This window comes from Paramisgurnus dabryanus, chromosome 4 (genome assembly GCF_030506205.2).
Source record: "Paramisgurnus dabryanus chromosome 4, PD_genome_1.1, whole genome shotgun sequence".
Taxonomy (NCBI): domain Eukaryota; kingdom Metazoa; phylum Chordata; class Actinopteri; order Cypriniformes; family Cobitidae; genus Paramisgurnus; species Paramisgurnus dabryanus.
In genome coordinates, this window is record NC_133340.1 from 29,113,817 (window position 1) to 29,133,825 (window position 20,009).

A 20,009-nucleotide genomic window follows, 5' to 3' on the forward strand; every position below is an offset into this window, starting at 1 on the left:
TAATTTCATAAAAATGGGACCTGTGGGTTGGAAGAAACTAGTGTTTCACTAGTGTAGACTATAGATCACTCTTTGTCTGCCACATTTGTTACTTTTAAGTATGAACTGACATGATTGTGAAAGACGTTTCAGAAGAAGGTTGTTGAAAATGCACGCAGTCACCTTTATGCCGCTCGGCACGTAATCGGTTAAAACCGCAACAGAAAATGCCAATAAAGCGGTCGATCCCAGCTCCCGGTCAAAGCTGCTTCGCCAAACCACATAAACCCTCCTAGACTTTGATAATGGACCATTCGGAGAGCCACAGAACCTGATGGGATCCGTCCCAAAGTGAAACTCTGACGTACTTTGCCGATGTGGTTAACAACTTGGAGATGCAAACGGCGTCGTGTAGGAGCTTTCCATTTGTCGGTTGCTAATTTATTTATCTGTGGATTTTGATTTGGTTGTCGCCTTGTGAATAGACGTTCCCATTCTCTAGAATGTTCTTCTGGCTAATTTGGTAGGCCTTCATCCGCATAATAGTTTAAGTGAAGGATGAAAGTGAATGAACAGACCTACTGAAGGATGGAGATGCTGTTAAAAATGACTTTTGGAGTTATTAATTGATTTTGTGGGTGACTAATGACTTTTTATTGAGCACTCCATGTGGGTGGAAGGGCTAAACAGACCTCACCAAACTCATGTGGCCTAGATATGAGTACAGCTGAGCGCTGAAAATCACTTTGAAGGACCTTATAGAAATTGTATGCAAGACTTTATGTAATGCCATCTTTTGCAAAGTGTTTCTTAAGAGAATAAAGCGATAATAAACAAACAAAAGTACACATGCAACAAGGCAACCAGCACCTTTGTATCTTTTTCACTTTAGATATAAAATCATTCAGCAGCTTAAAGTGAAGAAATGTGTTTGCTGTCAAAGATAACAAAACATCTGTCAGTAGTCTGTGTGTGTTTTTGAGATCTGATCTCTGTGAGTCATTGTCTAAAGTACCCATCTGCCCCAGCTGACCACAGGTCATTCAGACTGAACCGCCAGCGTTGGCCCGGCCACGAGTCTTCCTCAAACAAAGCATCTGCGGTCCGTAATGCATAATCATAGGTCAGCCACAGAGACGAGATGGGTTTGAATGCTCCTGTCAGCGACTAAACAACATCTCACGTCTGCCGTGAAGAGTAGACAGACAGGAAAATACCTTCAGTTAATGAATGGAGAACCTGAATCACTGGGGTTTTTAATTAGAGACTGTATGATAAACTAAACAATAGTGGCTTTCACAAAGTGTCAAGCTGTGCCTGCATGATTCATTTTAATGTGCCATGAGTGAGCATCTTCAAAAGTGACGTGTTTGAGCCTATAGACAATGCATTGTCTTATAGAGACTACATTGTGTTTTACAAAATACATGCACACACAAAATACCTTGAGAATATAAATGGAGAACGCGTGTTATGTTGAACAGGCTTTCCCAAACTGGGGTTCGCGTAATTAATTACAATTAAATCAACCGTGAATAGTCACTGAATTTTTTGCTAATTTTTCCGTGGCATTCTCACGGATTGGTTATTCAACTGTTTTGTCCTATTTTCTTACCATTGTCGCTTCGGTTTAGGGTTAGATTTACATAAAATTACATCCTTACCCAAACCAAACTCCAACACCAGGCGACAATTGTTTAAAGTTTAGAAAATATAAAAGAATAAAGCAGAAAAAATAGTATAAACCAATACTTAAAGTGACATACTAACGCAAACACCAAATCTAACCCTAAACCGAAGCGACAACGATTTGAAAATAGGAAAATGCAGTTGAGTAACCAATCCGTGAGAATGCCACGGAAAGAAAAATGCAAAAAATTTGCAACAAATCATGTTGATTAAATCCTAAAATTTAAATAAATAATAAAAAAGTCGGTAACACTTTACAATAAGGTTCATTAGTTAACTACATTAGTTTACATGAACTAATAATGAACTGCACTTATACAGCATTTATTAATGTTTATTTCAACAATTACTAATACTTTATTAAAATCTTGTTAACATTAGTTAATGCACTGTGAACTAAAATGAACAAACAATTTAAAACTTTATTTCTATTAACTAACATTAACAAAGATTACTAAATACTGTAACAAATGTATTGATCATGGTTTGTTCATGTTTGTTAATAATACATTACATACATGAGTTACCAAAAAGTCTAAATAAAACACTAACTAACAAAATATATGTTTTATTTGTTTAATCTGAATGTCATGTGACCAATACACAACAATATATCAGAAACGGATTCTTACAGATTTGTTTTATGTACCAATAAAAGAAAATTACCAGATGAAGGTCCAATAACAGGTAATGATAACAATAATGATATAAAATACTATTAATAAAACTTTAAAAACAATAAATGTTTTTGAAGTTAATGTGCTATTAAACGATTAAAATGTTAACTTAAAATTTCATGGGGTACCTTTTGTAAACAATTTAGGTCAAGGGGATTTAAAAAAGTTTTATATACTATGTAGAAATATCCGTGTGAATATCAGTTATTATTGATTTAGTCTTAAACTTTAAGGATATACAGTTTTTTAACGAGGGTTTAATCTGAACTCTTAATGTACCGTAGTTTACTATTATGATTCACCAACCCAATCTCACATGAGTTCATATGTATTTTACAAGGTGGCCAATTCATATGAATTCGTACAATGTGAGACGTACAAAAATGTACGATTACTTGAAACACTGATTAAGCCCCACCCCTAACCCCAACATTACAATGGTGAAGACAAATCGTACTTAAACATACACTTGAGTGTACAAATTCATACAAATTGGCCATCACGTAAATACGTATGAATTCCTGTAAGATTATGTTGGATTTATTTAATATTATAACTTAGATCAGATGTTTTTAGATAATATTGTGATCTCATTTCTGATCTACTGGAACACATTACAGTTTCTCTTATTTATAAAAAATTTTTGTCAAATAAAAAATTTGACAGTGAGATTCACAACCCAAAGCTGCTTTAAATTTCATCTCCAGCTGCTAAATAAGATGATGGGCAGCTTCCAGCATCTTCCTTCTCGTTTCTGTTATCATCCAACTTCTGCTTCTCATTTCCTCGCTCATCTCCGGCTCCCGACAGCTCCACATCCTCCTGTCCTCATGCCCGAGGCCGTGGCTCAATGCTGCAATAACCCAACGGACCAAACCTTCTTTCATTGGCTTCGGTTTATTCAGTTTTCTTCAGTGCTTAATTAAACTTTGTCTTGTAAATTGTATTTGATTTTCATTGAGCATAAAGCAGTTGGAATGGGATAAACGTCTCAGATTGGATTCGAGATTAATCGCTCCTTGTTTGAAAATCATTGCATGCTGCGTTTGTTTGATTTTGAAACATTAAGTCAGTGTGTGCAGGCAAAATCTATTTTTTTAAGTAGTTTTACAGGAAACCTTGAAATGATGAACGTCAATATTTCTGGGGCTGCGGGTGTATTACTGGAACGCTTTACTGATTAATTAAAAAACTGTAATTTTAAAGGTAAATTCATTTTTGTTGTTCTTGCACTGTACATAAATAATAAAATAAAGTAATAAACATTAACCAAAAACGATTCATTGTGGTCAAAAAGTCATCATTCCTCGTGACTTCCCGCACTGATACTCGTCTATTTAAGTGTATAAGGTACAAATTACTGTGGGTTTCTTTAATTATGACTTAAAGCCCTGAAAGAAAATGAAAAGGTTGAGTCTCTTAAACAGTACCTAATATATTCAATAATGTTTAAAGGGATAGTTCACCCAAAAATGAAAATACTGTCATCACTCACTTTCATGTTGCTACAAACCTGCATCAATTTCTTTGTTCTGATGAACACAAATGAAGATGTTTTGAGAAATGTTTGTAGCCAAACCATTCGTTGACCCCATTTACTTTCATAGTATTATTTTTCCTACTATGAAAGTGAATGGGCTCTACAAAAGGTTAATAAAAACTTTAAAACAGTAAAGTCATGTTTTAATAACCACAGTCAAAATTATTTTTATGCAAAATACTTATTTTGTTTAAAATGTATTTTAGATAGTTGACCCGTGGCTTAATGTTGACACGTGTGTGTGTGTGTGTGTGTGTGTGTGTGTGTGTGTGTGTGTGTGTGTGTGTGTGTGTGTGTGTGTGTGTGTGTGTGTGTGTGTGTGTGTGTGTGTGTGTGTGTGTGTGTGTGTGTGTGTGTGTGTGTGTGTGTGTGTGTGTGTTTTAGCTTTAGCTCTGCTGTGCTCACTCATCCATTCAAACTGCACTAAATGATGCCTGCGGCAAATCTCTAGATGTCTTTTAGACACACTCACACGCAAACACATGCACACATAAACATAGACACAAACACAGTCACACTTTCAGATAGATACAAACATAGACACACACGCACACATGAACGCATAGACACAAACTCATTCAAAGACTCAAACACCGACATGCACTCTTACACAGACACAATCACACAGACATGAACAAAGACACACACAGACACACATGCAGACCTCTCCTCTAGATCAGGAGCACACACCTTAGACTCACAACAGAAACTAAAGACCTCTGATCATCATAATGTTAACATTTGACAGCAGTACTTTACACAAGTTGAATTCCTCTCACAACAATCTTGTGTAAAACTTTCTCTGTTTGTTAATAGAAATCTGCTTAACGTCTTCTCTTTCCTGACAATATAGACCTGAAGATTCATCATTTGATCTCCTCCACTTTCTTTCTGACATCAGCCCTCATCCCATGTGCCAGAAAAATCAATCGGTAGTTTCAGAGGAAGAGCTCGGTACACCGTAAGCGATCGCTGAATTATTTACATGAACTCACGACCCTCCCACCTGATCTGAGGTCCACTCGCTCTTTACCCTGACGTCTGGACCCGTGCTTACATTCACTGCTACAGTACAGAGATCAGCACAAATCAAATATTGTGATCAGGACCATGACATGATGTTTATATGTCCACAATAGAAACATTGCATTCAATAACGGCATGTATATGCTGATTTCTGACAGTTAACATCTTTCTTAACAGTTTAATTGTATTTCGCATTTCATTTAATATCAGCTTGGGCAAAGCATTAGATTGTGCGGCGGCCTGCGCTCTCATTACAGTATATGGGACCTTTGGGAGCTGTGATGGAGGTAGATTGAAACTCACAGCGGGATCGTTTCATGTTTTGTTGTTTCCTCTGTGTGGGGGCCGGTCGTCCACTATGAAGAGCCCCGCTGTGATGTTAAATAGTGTTTTATCATGAAACTACTCTATGCAAAGTGATATTGTTTCATTTCACTTTGCTGCCTGTAGTTTGTTGTAAACATGAAGAGTCAGACAGGTGTTTATTGACAGACAGACAGATAGACAGATGTGATCCGGTCCGGAGGATCATGGGAAGATGATCGTCTCAGTCTCCGATGACGTCAGAACGGGTGTATGATCAAACTGGAACATTCTGATCAGCAGTAATGTCAATACAGCTGCATTATGTGTGTGTGTGTGTGTGTGTGTGTGTGTGTGTGTGGCCCCGGGACTGAAGACATCTGTGGCTTAAGTGTTCACATCCTCACACACAGATACAGTATCGCGCCTGTATGTAAAATACTCCTCGAGAATTGATACAATAAAGATGAAAGCATGCTTATGAGGTAGCAACGGGCTCAATGCAATGACTATGACTACATATACATGGTGTAGTAATAGAAGTAACTGATTTGTTTTTGGTTGATTTGTTTGTCACACACAGTAGTTTCGGTTCAGTATGGACAGACACATCTCTCTTGGTTAGGATAAAACAACTTATCTTGTAACACAGTGTGCTGAGAGATTAGAGCTCTAATCACCTGTTACTGCATGGAGACACATTTTGGATAAGCCAAAGTGTTGAGTGCTTGACTGTGATCCCTAACAATGCAGTCTGTAGACAGCTGACTAAGTTTTGAAATGGAGCAAGTATATGAGAGAGAGAGAGAAAGAGAGAGAGAGAGAGAGAGAGAGAGAGAGAGAGAGAGAGAGGGCATAGTAGAGTGCTTTGTGCTGTCACTTGGCTATTCTGCTAAACGATATGTCAGAAAATCAATTAATTACTTTTAAGCAGCAGTTAACAGCATTCACACAATACAGTCACATGAATTATTAAAGAAGAGGGAAGCTGAGTTACCCTCCCATCCTTTAACTAACCTCCTCATATAGTACAGTACTGAAGAGAGACTAAGAGAGAGAGAGACAGGAGGAAAGATGCAGTGAGACAGAGGGGGGTGATGTAGTGAGACAGACAGGAGGAGTGATGCAGTGAGACAGACAGGAGTGATGTAGTGAGACAGACAGGAGTGATGCAGTGAGACATACAGGAGGAGTGATGTAGTGAGACAGACAGGAGTGATGCAGTGAGACATACAGTAGGAGTGATGTAGTGAGACAGACAGGAGTGATGCAGTGAGACACACATGAGGAGTGATGTAGTGAGACAGACAGGAGGAGTGATGCTGTGAGACAGACAGGAGGAGTGATGCTGTGAGACAGACAGAAGGAGTGATGCAGTGAGACAGACAGGAGGAGTGATGCAGTGAGAGACAGGAGGAGTGATGCAGTGAGACATACAGGAGGAGTAGTGATGTGGTGAGACAGACAGGAGGAGTGATGTAGTGAGACAGACAGAAGGAGTGATGCAGTGAGACAGACAGGAGGAGTGATGCAGTGATATAGACAGGAGGAGTGATGCGATGAGAGACAGGAGGAGTGATGCAGTGAGACAGACAGGAGGAGTGATGCAGTGAGAGACAGGAGGAGTGATGCAGTGAGAGACAGGAGGAGTGATGCAGTGAGACAGACAGGAGGAGTGATGCAGTAAGACAGACAGGAGGAGTGATGCAGTGAGAGACAGGAGGAGTGATGCAGTGAGACAGACAGGAGGAGTGATGCAGTGAGACAGACAGGAGGAGTAGTGATGTGGTGAGACAGACAGGAGGAGTAATGCAGTGAGACAGACAGGAGGAGTAGTGATGTGGTGAGACAGACAGGAAGAGTGATGCAGTGAGACAGACAGTAGGTGTGATACAGTAAGACAGACAGGAGGAGTGATGCAGTAAGACAGATAGTAGGTGTGATACAGTAAGACAGACAGGAGGAGTGATTCGGTGAGACAGACAGGAGGAGTGATGCAGTAAGACAGACAGGAGGTGTGATACAGTAAGACAGACAGGAGGAGTGATGCGGTGAGGAGTGATGCGGTGAGGAGTGATGCGGTGAGGAGTGATGCGGGAAGACAGACAGGAGGAGTGATGTAGTGTGACAGACAGGAGTGATGCGGTGAGACAGACAGAAGGAGTGATGTTGTGAGACAGACAGGATTAGGGATGGAGTGGGAAAGTCAGGAGGAGTGATGCAGTGAGACATACAGGAGGAGTGATGTAATGAGACAGACAGGAGGAGTGATGCTGTGAGACAGACAGAAGGAGTGATGCAGTGAGACAAACAGGGGGAGTGATGCAGTGATACAGACAGGAGGAGTGATGCAGTGAGAGAGAGGAGGAGTGATGCAGTGAGAGACAGGAGGAGTGATGCAGTGAAACAGACAGGAGGAGTGATGCAGTAAGACAGACAGGAGGAGTAGTGATTTGGTGAGACAGACAGGTGGAGTGATGTAGTGAGACAGACAGGAGTGATGCGGTGAGACAGACAGAAGGAGTGATGTAGTGAGACAGACAGGGGGAGTGATGGAGTGAGACACACAAGAGTGTTGAAGTGAGACAGACAGGAGTGATAAGGACATATGCAGTGAGACAGAAAGTAGGAGTGAAGTGGTGAGACAGGAGGAGTGATGCAGTGAGACAGACAGGAGGGATGAGGAGTGATGTGTTGAGACATACAGGAGGAGAGAAACTGCATTTCTGTGAGTGTGCAGATGTCTCTTTTTGAGGAGGTTTAAGGTTGTTGCTATGGGGTTGCTAGGGTGTAGTTATGTGTTTGATAAGGTGCTCTGATCTTGTGTCATTTTTTTTAATTGTTTCTGTTCAGAAAGTCACAAGTGTCATCTTTTTGACATCTCGGTTGTTTCTCTGCTACAGCAATGAGATTAAATTCATAGCAACTCTCTCATGTTTCTCTTGCTAGCTTTCAGAAGATATCTCATCAGTGCCTTAACATATGAACATTGTTCATAATAGAGCTGCAAGATATATTAAAATTATTAAAACATTGCATATGTGCATATCACACATATGCAATGTACTTCAAAATGTTATAAATAATTAAAGTTTTAGGTTGATGCAGGTAGCACAGACACTGGTGAGAGGAAAAAGGATGATTTCTTTTCCCAGAAAAAATGTAAAACATGATGTTGATATTATTTTCATTTTTTGAACATATTTTAATATAACTTAAATACATTTTAAAACCTAATAAGTATTAACGCATATCACATTTTTTTTCATATTATTCAACCCTAGTTCCTAAGAATCTTCCATGATCAGAAGATCTTGGCTGTGCTAGCCACATTCATTTCAACACAGTTTACTGTTACCGTCAACAACCAATTTAGTTTCAATTGCCTACAAATTTTACAGGTTATAAAATAAGGTTTGAAGTTAAATAAATTTACTGCATGATATTAACTTTTTAAGTGACTCTCATGATGGCTTTAGTCCAACTGAACGACTGCTAGTTTTGACCACATTGATTGTTGGGCTGTAGGAAGTGATTATTGATCCTGTGTGTCCAGCAGTGTTGGCCCCGGGGTGGCGTCTCTCTGAGGGCCCACAGGGGACAGACCGCCTCAGGACACTGAGCTGGACAGCAGCGTATCTGTGCTGTCTTTCGTAAGTGTGTCTGAGGTGTTTGCCAGAGTTTCAAAAGACAGACAGCACTATATGTGATCCATCTTTGTGGTGGTATGAGCGATGAAAGGATCTGCCGTCCAAACCTCGGTTACAACCGTCATGACTTACTGTGGCTTACCAAACCTTTACTGCAAACCAGACAACTAAAATCCTCCAGACCCTTTGAAACCTGAGCTGTGAGTTGCCTTGGGTTTATGCCAGTGTCATTGAGACCAAAATATCATTTCTATATTAACATCATTCAGCAAACGCTGTGGACACTGACACACATTCAGATATCTGTCAAGTGCATGAATTTGCATGTCTGTCAGGTCTTAAAATACGTCTCATGAAAATGTTTTACATGGCTGAGGAACCTTAAAGGATTCAGTAGAGCCGGATAAACTGCTTTCTTTCAATAGAATATTTTGTGATCCTTAGATAAAGATGCACTTTTCTGTCTTGGAATACTGTTGGAAAAATCCAGACATACTTAGAGATGCTTAGAACCAATACATCAATCTTAAGAACCTAAAGCATAACATTTTACAAAAACAAAGACTTTTAATCCCCAAATTGATTTTGGATTTGATGCGTGGCTGTACAGTAAAGATCCTTAGAAGCACAACACAAACCTTGTTCATTTCTTTTTCACAAGCATTTCACCTCAGAATCTCTTCATCCCTGTCCTCCATTTTTGCTAAAAAAAAAACAACAAGATGGAGACAGAGGAGAAATCATTGGCTAAATGAAATTAGCAGGTTCGAAGCGCCCCGGGGCAGAGAGATGGGCCTGTCTCCTGAGGCCATGGTTACTGATGGGATATATTAGTCATGACTGCATGTCAGCTTTCCCTCCATCACCTCTTCATAATCGGTGTTTTTTGTAATATGGAGCGTGCTGGTGCGAGACCAGACGGTATAAAAGCAGAGAAAAAAGAGCGAGTTCTTGTTTCCCAATTGCTAAACTTGGATCGGATTCATCCCATCATGAATTCAGCACCATTCAAAGCATCCGGACCGCTCTCGTGGGCCATGTACTTCATGAGGAAGGGCCGAAATGGCAGCGGACTTTTTGGTAAAGCCCAAACTTTCACTTGTAAATGTTTTTTATCTTTCAGTTTGGATTTCATCACATCACACATTGTTATTTCTCTGATAGCTTTTCTTGTCTTTCCTTCTTTTGTTTGCTATATTTCCCTCACTTTAAAATGAGGAACTGCTCAAATAGGGAACAACAACTTCATTTTGTGTGTGTGTGTGTGTGTGTGTGTTCAGGCCTTGCAGCTGAATTTTTTGTCATTAAATCATTTTCAATAAATCAATTGTTAAATAAATAGCAGTGACAATACAGTAGGAAGTCTGATATTAGTGGAACTTTTATAAAGTTTTAAGTGCTTTCTGATGGTATCTTCGGGATAGTTTGTAGGTAATATTTTGAAAAAAATCCTCACTGCTGATTTTGTTGGTATCATGCAGCATAAAGACCTAAAAAATTTTTTGCAGAGCTGTTTAACGTAGATGAGTTTTTTGTTTAACCAGCAATCATAGTTTCAGACCGAATGATGAATGAATGAATTTAAGAGCTCATTTAAACTGTGAGATGTAAGATTTCTGTATTTTGCTGGCTGGATAATACCAAGATACCACAGTTTTATTTGAATTGCAAAATTATTACTGTAGTTACTATGTTATGTTAGTGAATACTGTGGTCATTCTGGTATTTTTATAAGGCTTTAAAGAATATAAATTAAATAATTGAAAACTAAAATCATACATTTTTATGTCAGATTCCATTTGAATGAAATATTAGTATACGCAGTATATGACCCTCAATGGCTCGACTGAACACGATCAGATATTTGTAACCTTGCAATGCTTGTCAATATATTTTATGGCCGACTACAAGCACTATTGATCGCTCAACTTTCAGAGATCAGATTACTCCAATTCAGTAAAACACAAGACCGGGATCCTGCACATCCAGACCCATGGAGCCTTTGTGCTAGAAAATCATTTACGATGGGCATGGATGTTATTTTCTCTGAAATTGATTGTCGGTTTCAGATTCGGCCACTGTTAACCGTCTTATTTGCTGTGTGTGGTTACATTGAACTAAAATTAGTAACCTGAACTACATCACCCTACCTTTCATAGACAGCAAGTATAATATACATGTGTTTGTGTGTGGTCGCTTCAGTAAGAGACTTGAGATCAGCTCGGTGTTTTTTTGTGTGTATGCCGGCTGACTTTTTGTGACATCAGTATTTGCATTTGTTTTCATTCATCCTCAGCAGAGACAACAGAAAATGCTGCATGAATAACACAGATCTTAAGAAAGATTGTTTTACATTTTAACAAATGAATCATTTCATGTAATCTGATAGGACAAAGTTGTTCAGTTCTTGGTGTTTTTGTTACAGATTTTACTGACTAATATGTTTTTAGTTTATTTTGAGAAACTGCAGTGGCATAGAGATAAAAGTCTATATTTCAGAAGTGAATCATTTGAGCTTTTTTTGGTCTGACCTGTTTTGAACGAAATATACATTTTATAATTAAGATTATAATTAAATTCACATAATTGTTCTAAGATTAAACTTTTCACACAGAATAAATGCAGCTCTTCATATTTACAAGAATATTTTTTGTTGTGTTGGATATTTGTAAAAACAGGATCTTTCAGTTTGCTGTTGTGTTTACTATGTGATAAAAAAACATTTGCTTTGTCTGACACATCCACTTCATGCACATGAAGAGCAAACACATCATCCATATGATTCATATAAATCATCTGCTGCCCCCTACAGAACACAGAGTATTAGATGTGTGCTCTTCATCAGACCCCCTCTCTCTCTCTTTCTTTTACTCACTGCACCCTTTTGGTTGTTGCTTTATTCTTTTCATTTATTTTAACATTTCATTCTCTGTAATATTTAGACTTGTATGCTTCATCTTAAACATTTTATTTTGTTAAAAATGTTTGGGCTACGCTTTTGTTTATTGTGAGAACATCGTGTTTTAGTGACATAAGACTTCTCATGAATGTGCTGATGTTTTAAGGATATTACAAAGCCTACTAGTACAGCAGCAACATTATCTTGCTTTCAAACAAAAACACTCCTATTACCTAAAAATATCTCCTATTACAATAGAAATATATACAGTTCAATACAATTACATTTTAAGCAAATAACAGCACTATATTTTTTTCTAGTATTTATCTTGCTGTGCATTTGTTTTCTTTTATTATTTGTTGTTTTTTATAATATATAATATAGCTGTCAAATAATTTAATATATAAATATTATATATTATATGTGTAATTTAATAAATGTAAATTACTAAAATAATATAAATAACTTATGTTAACATAAAAGAGAAATGTAATTATAATTCTTTCGTGTCTTCACCCTGTCGGCTGGTCTTTTAAGTCACGTGACGAGTAACTTCAAACCAAACAATTCAAAGTAAATTAACCTTTTGACGAGAGCGCGCGTCAAAGCACGCGCGAGGAATTCCATTGACGGCTCGGCTGCTTTTTTTTCTCCCGCTACGGACGGCGCTCTGATTGGTCGAGCCCACCGAGGGCCGTCATCTCTGGCCAATGAGAGCGCTGTATGGGCAAGGCTTATGCAAATGACCCTCCGGTCTGGCATTCCTGCGCTGCGCGTCGCCAGTAAAAGCCGCGTCGCGCCGGGAGATTCATCCAATGCGTCATTATTCCTAACGCGAGGAGTGTGAGCTGGATTCAGGAAGAATACTTTCTCCCAAAATCTTACTTTTATAGATCAAGTATTAGTTTAAAGTGAACCGAAAACGCGTGCGCCAGGGATAACGCCTACAAGGTGCGCAACTTCACGCGCACTTTCTGACGGATACGCGAGTGCCAAGACATCATCTCTGATGATTTCTGAGAAAAGAGGAAGAGAATCGACACAACGCGTTCATAAAGTTTACTTTTAAGACTAATTCCCTATTTACCCGAGAGGATTGTTACGCGTCTCTCTTTGCGCGTCTCAGCTGCGCGTCTGGTTCTTCATTTCATCAGAGAAGCGCAAAAGATACCAAATGGTTTTTCTTTGGGACGCCAAATACGGTAAGATTGATTTCTCAGGTCTATCAGGACCACTACTTTATCGCGTCGTGTTTAATAATATCAGAATATTCACAGCTTTAATTACAAACACAATTGAATAGCCAAACCTACTGTTGATGTTAATGCAATAATCATAAAAGCTAACAGAATGTATCTGAATTATTTAGGCTATAAGTCGGTCTTTATTTCATTGTAAAATATAGCCTAGTGATGAAATAACATTGCAAACTGTATTTGTATTGTTGAAGTGCGAAACGTAAGTAGTCAAATAAAATATCAATAGTACAAAGTTATTAAACAAGTAGTATTGAATTAGCTATGCAGACTAAAATACATATTAACAATAAACATTTTCAGAAAAAGGTAATTGTAAATGCAACATTTATGAAATGGAGTGTATCATTAAAATTGGCACAAAATGACAAAGTAAACAGTAAAACTAAATGTAATAATAATTTTAATATTAAACAAATCTAGAATAGATCAGTTGCTATATCAGTTAAATAGGCAGAAACTTTACAGCACTGTTTTTATTGTTTGCTAAAGTTTCCAAATCAAACAGAGCACCCCGACTAGACACAATACATAATATTTGCAAATAGGTGACCGATGTCGTCTGAGTTTGACAGCAGCTTTGGCAACAATTATTTTGTAAATCATCCAAAAGACAAATACATTTAAACTTCTCAACAGAGCTTAATCCTTGCATTACAAAAGTCATGTGCACGACTCCACCTGCAATATTCTCATACAATCATTATACTGTGCGCTTATGAGATGCAACGTTTCCCAACTGTATGTGTATTTTAAGCGTTCAGTGTTTTGTACACTAATCTCTCTCTCCTAACCAACCACCATAAATATACTTAGTCACCAGCTGCAGTTTTGGACTCATCTGCTATCTCTGCGTTCACATTGTGTGGCGCGTTTGGAGAGTGCGTCTGTGGTGCAGCGGTACGCCGCGTTTAACCGCATTGATTGTGGTTGAGTGAATGACGCTTTAATGGTCTGAATGGTTTCAAACTGCTGCTGGCACGAGCACCAGCGCGCAGCTCAACCAATCAAAACTATTTTAAACCATTTAAACATTTGCAGTATTGATGTGACATTAAATTATATTTGCATAATGTGCGTAAACGAGAAATATGCAGGAAATGATAAGGTTTCGGTTGTTTTGGGTAAAACACTACTTATTAATTTAATTAGCATTAACAAAAAGTTAATTATATGCAGTTTAGTACACTTTTTAAGGTTATTTTGTGCATAAAAAAATACTGCATAATATTGAGCCCTTCTCATTCAGTCAGATTTCAAAGCAAGCAGCAGCATTGTAATATCATCTATGATGAAGTTAAATAATTGTATTAAAATTAAAATGTTAGATTCATATAAAATATTTGTGTTCATTTGACATGTGGTGCCCATTTTAATAAGTTGAACATGAAACTGAATGCTATTTGTTTGGTTCCTGTTTCAGAACCTGCGCCTGGGCGACGCTTTACGCCTCCCTCGACCACCCTTAGCTCAGGGAAGATGAATGAGGGTTTACCCCTGGGGGCTCAGGAGAGCAGCGGCGCCGCCCTGGTGGGCAAACTACGCATGGCTGACCGGAATATGGTGGAGGTGCTTTCCGACCACCCGGGTGAACTGGTGCGTACGGACAGCCCAAACTTCCTGTGCTCGGTACTGCCCACACACTGGCGCTGTAATAAGACCCTGCCCATAGCCTTCAAGGTAAACCGCACTACAGACTGGTGATTCCTTTCTTATTGTTTTGAACAACAACATCATCATCTCTCTATGTTAGTAGACAATGTAAGACTGAGTTGCACTCACAAATGCATACATTGAAAGTCTAAATATACTAAACTACACCAGATAGACTTTTAAACAAGGTATTAGTTGCGCAAAAATTATCATATTAGCTGTGAAAATACAATAACATTGTGCATTTTATATAGTCCATTTTCTACAAAGCCTTGCCTCAAGCTTTTTCATCTCAACAGTCTTTTATAATTTGACATTAGTCTTTTAATTCTTGCCAACATCCTTAACTAATCTAATGATTTGAAGGGAAGCGTCTGTAATTGTTGTTAATCTCCTGTGGTCATGGGTGACCTCACATTCTTTCATCATAGTATTATTTGAAGGCAGAAATGTGACCCGTCTAGTCTTACAAAAACTTAAACGTAATGAATGAAGCTGTGACGCATATGTTTTCCTCTAGACCGTCTCTTCGCTGTTAATACTGTACTGACATTTACAGTTAATATGCAAATAACCTGCTTATTTTGTTTAGATGTGGAGATATTGCACGAGTTGACAATGACGCAGGGCAGTAGAGATGATTTGAATGATGTTTGTTTTATTTTCTGTATTACATTTGCCCATGGGTTTGCATGATAGTAGTCATTAAATGTCTGATGGTAAAATTTTAATAGACTTAAATAACTAGCGTTTTATGGTAATTGCGAGATTTTGAATTGTTAAAAGCATTCATGTGCTTGTAGAGCTTTTGAGAGCTCTGACGTGTATCACCTGACCTCCGTAAAATCTTGTAATATTTCATTTAAATATTTTAGATAATTTACCATGTGAATTAAGTTTAATGTCTTATTCATAATCAAAAGCCATATTGTGTTGCATTATAAATAATAGTATAATTCAAAGTTTGAGGACATGAACAGCTCTGAGTAAAACATCACAAGCTGTCTTCTCCTGCATGAATGCAGAAATACGTTTTAATGATCACAAATCTTGTAATAAAATATATTACTAAAATCTTGTAGTAAATTGTAATAAAATAGATTCCTATTCTGTTATCCAAGTTTTGTCATTGTAGTTTAGTGTTTTAATTGTTGTACTCAATGTTTAGTTAATTTTTATTTTATTGAATGATTAAGTCGTAAGTTGTTTCTAACATATCTTCCTCATTCATTGAATGGCAGGTGGTGGCTCTCGGTGATATCCCAGATGGAACGTTAGTGACGGTGATGGCGGGGAACGATGAGAATTACTCTGCCGAGCTTCGCAACGCCACGGCCGCCATCAAAAATCAAGTCGCCCGATTCAACGACCTGCGATTCGTGGGCCGCAGTGGACGAGGTTAGTAGGAAAAAGGGAACCAGAGAAACATGACGAAACATGACACCAAAATAGAACATAAAGGACTTCTCCGATGGTATTGTGTCACCGTGCACAATGCTTTTAGCTGGATGTGCAGAACAGATGTTGGGTTGTGTATATCAACGATTGTAGAAATTTGACACAGACACAGTATATCTAGTACATCATTGGGCCATATTGCTGCTAGATACACAGACACACATTCACATTTTTCCAAGCGAGGATGTCCTATGATGTTTCCAAATTCAGATTTATATAACTATTAGTCCACAAATTATAGCTAAGATGCATATTTGTGAGAAGGAAACACTGCCGCTGAGCCATGACGAGACATTTTAACACCTGTGTGTGTCTGCGTGTTCCCATGTGTGTCTGATGTAGACCGTTACACACACTACCTGATGCGTCTGTTTCCTGTAACATGCGTCAGACAAAATCAGGTGCAGTCAAATACGACATGGCTTATCTATTTAAAGCATAACCCTTTATGTACACTAGTTAGACATCCACCTCCAGTTGGCCCTTTGTAACGCTGGTTAAACAACTATCTGACTGTTTAACCACTTCACTGTGCTGTGGGTGGAGTTACAGTATAGTACAGTAATGCTCAACGGTCTCGCTTTATGTTTTCGAAGCTTTATCGAGGTCTTGGTTAGATAATATAGAAAGATATTTAAATTTCCGAGTTTGTGTTTATAGCATTTGAATTCTGTATGCTTGGATTTGTTTGTGATGTTGCACATTTGTAAGTTGGTTTGGATAAAAGTGAATGTAGACATGCAGACATTGCGTTAAGAAGGGATCAGTGTCGTTTTGCATGTTTTGCATTTGGTCTATTTTATATTTGTGAATTATATGCCAGTGAATTACTGTAACTTCTCATGGAGACACCAGAGGAACTGAAGCGAAAGTCACTTTTTGCACAAGTGTGAGATATTTTTGTAGATGTTTTCCTGTAGCTCAACTGGCACAAATGCAAATGCAGTACATGCTGATAAAATGCATAGATAAATGCATTATAGGTTGCTTTGGATAATACGTCTGTCAAATGTATATAAATGTAATCATTGCAAGACAAATCTGGTTCTAATTTCATCCTGTAGTAAAAAGCAAGTGTTAAGTAGCGCATTCATGACTCCAGCTTTCATGATGACAGAGGAGTTAGTCAACAACACTAGACTCATCTTCTGGGAAATGTGGTGTCCCGCAGGGCTGTATTGTGGGTCTTGATGCGATTTGTCTGATATAACCCTCAGCACTAATGTTGCTGTCTTACACCTGCATGCCCGGGCCTGATACACACAATCACAATGTTAACACTCTTTGTCCTGTTCTCTTTTGTCTGCGTCTTCATTTGAAAGCACATGTACGGCATAATAGAGGGAAAAACAGGATTTAGGCATCAGAGTCTGTGTTTGCTGCAGGTGTGTTTAGATCAGAGACATGTAAAGTCTGACAATGGAAGATTTTGTGTATGATGTCTTCAACACATCTGTGGGAAACGCAAACTCACAAACACATGAACAAACATTAACGTTTAGTTTAGTACACCAAACAAAACAAACATATTTGTGCAAGTTTTGCTGCGTGAAGGCCCTTGTCAGATATGCACATCTATACAGACATATGTGAGAGAAAGAGAGAGAGAGAGAGAGAGAGAGAGAGAGAGAGAGAGAGAGATAAAGCAGCTGTACTGTATAGTGATGGAAGTGATTATAGTTTGTGCCGGAAAAGAGTGCGGGCCGAGAGAAAGCTAGCGTGTTAACTAAGAGAGAAACATAAACTCTCTCTCTTTCTCTCTCTCTCTCTCAAACACACACTACTCGGTTGAAATGCTCAAGGTTTTTCATCAGTTAAGACCTGCAGATAAGAAAACAACAATTTATCCGTGTGGCTTTTCTTTCTTTTCATATTCTTTGTTTACTCAATTGTGTTGAGTCGCTGTCCTTGGGCCGTTACAATGTTGTTGATTTGACTTTTTCAATTTACACACACTAGAAAACACAGACATTTACAAACAAATCAACTCAGAAAACTTACACATGTTATGTGGGGACGTTCCTATAAGGAACCACATGCACTTCCTGGTTGTTTGGACATTAATGTGTCTTCTCAAGACATAACATATCTCATCCAATCACTTACGCACAGTGTAATGTTTGTGTGTACTCTACTCATGTGTTATTGTGTGTTTGAGATGATTTCGTAGAGAGAAGCACCAGACACCAGTATGGTGCATTCGCTCAGGTTTGAGCTCCAATCCCTCGAGTGTGCGTGTGGTCAACCTCACCATTTGTCCAATTTTTGGGACAGTTTGGAGTTTTTCCCAGGTCTGGTTTTCTGGTCGAATAACAAGTGTGTGTGTGTGTAACTGTACTTTGCTTTAGACCCGTTCATGTAACTTAAAACCATGGTTGGCACACTGGCTGCAAACGCCCTGAGCTGCATCTTATCAACATAGAGATGAGTGACAGGTGAATGCATGAGGAATTGTGTGCATAGATCCTTATTTTATGAATACAATTATTAGGAAGTAGGTCATTATTTATACTTTTTATTATTTGATGGCTGACATAATATTTAACATTATATTGAGACTGTTTGACATGTAATGTAATTAGAGATGCACCGATATATCGGCAAATCATTGGTGATAAAAACAGCCAATTGTCATGGCCGATATATCGTATATTTGAGCTGTGTGTATAGAAAATCTAGTTTGATGTTCAATATTAATGGTCATTACATGAATGAATAATATTCAGAAAGTGTTATCTTCAGAATCTAGCTTAATGCAAGTTAATATAACCACCAAACTATCGGTATTGGTAAAAAAATTTAACCCATTCTCACGGAGTTGTGAAACCAATAAATAAGATGCACTGTATAAGTGAATGGGAAGGAGTGGCGTATCATATGGATGTCAAATTGGAATTTGGCGTATGTATTGCGCGATTTTCACACTTCGTGCCTATACACATCTACATGAGACTGGGTAGTAAAAATATGGTGCATCTCTAATAATATATGTAATATATGAAGACTTCAGACAGAAATACTTATTAATCAGACTGCATGTTTATTGCTCACGGCCGTGACCGAGGTCTGTTGAAACATTTATTTTTAAGTTGTGGATGTCTACACGTGTGTTTGTGGATGTTTATGAGGAGTGAATTCTGTCTGACTTTGTGCCACGTCTCCTCCTGATATCTCACAGTATTATTTCAGTCTCTCTCTCTCTCTCTCTCTCTCTCTGTCTGAGGTCATCTAGCTCGTCCTGTGATTATTTGGGGCTGGTCACATGGCTCGTGTCTCTGCTGCAATGTGCGTTTAAAGACACAACAAAGGCGACTTTAAATCCTCGTGTGTGCCTTTTACCAAAGTACAGGCAGTAATGTTGGGGTAGACTTGACAGCTGTCCATCAAAAGATCTGCTGTAATGTCCTCATCCATAAATACACACAACCTCAGTCTCATCTCATCTTTCTAATCGGGTTTAATAGCCTCAAGCTTCCTAAATGTGGACATGGCAAATACATCTGCTAAATCTGTTCAGCACATCTACTGTAAAGTCTCACCTGTGTTTTCTCTTTCACAGGGAAGAGTTTTACTCTCACCATCACCGTGTTCACCAACCCTCCGCAGGTGGCCACCTATCAGAGAGCCATCAAGATCACAGTGGACGGACCGCGAGAGCCACGCCGTAAGTTCAAACACATCACTCATCAGTTCATCCCTTATGAAAATTAACCATGGTTTTACTACAGTTAGAACAAAAAAACAGTGGTTACTGTAGTAACCACAAAATAACCATGGTTTCTTAATAATAATCATTTTTTTAAGGAACCTCTTAAACTAGTGCTGGGAATAACTAACTAACAGCGGTGGCACAATTAATTGAACTACATGGTTCTTCTC

The 20,009-nt window shown here is 38.4% G+C and overlaps 1 protein-coding gene across 5 annotated transcripts in view; it reads left to right on the forward strand.

Annotated features, from left to right (window-relative positions):
- The window catches only part of runx1 (RUNX family transcription factor 1), a 49,605-nt gene that overhangs the window by 17,814 nt on the left and 11,782 nt on the right, over window positions 1-20,009 (forward strand). For 4 of the 5 annotated variants that reach the window (XM_065254106.2, XM_065254105.2, XM_065254104.2 and 1 more), the window contains exons 3-5: window positions 14,443-14,699; window positions 15,914-16,070; window positions 19,690-19,794. In XM_065254106.2, the coding sequence (XP_065110178.1) occupies window positions 14,443-14,699; window positions 15,914-16,070; window positions 19,690-19,794 (519 nt within the window). Of the gene's footprint in view, window positions 1-12,541; window positions 12,966-14,442; window positions 14,700-15,913; window positions 16,071-19,689; window positions 19,795-20,009 lie in introns of those variants that run through there. The other variant, XM_065254109.1, reaches the window with a different exon arrangement.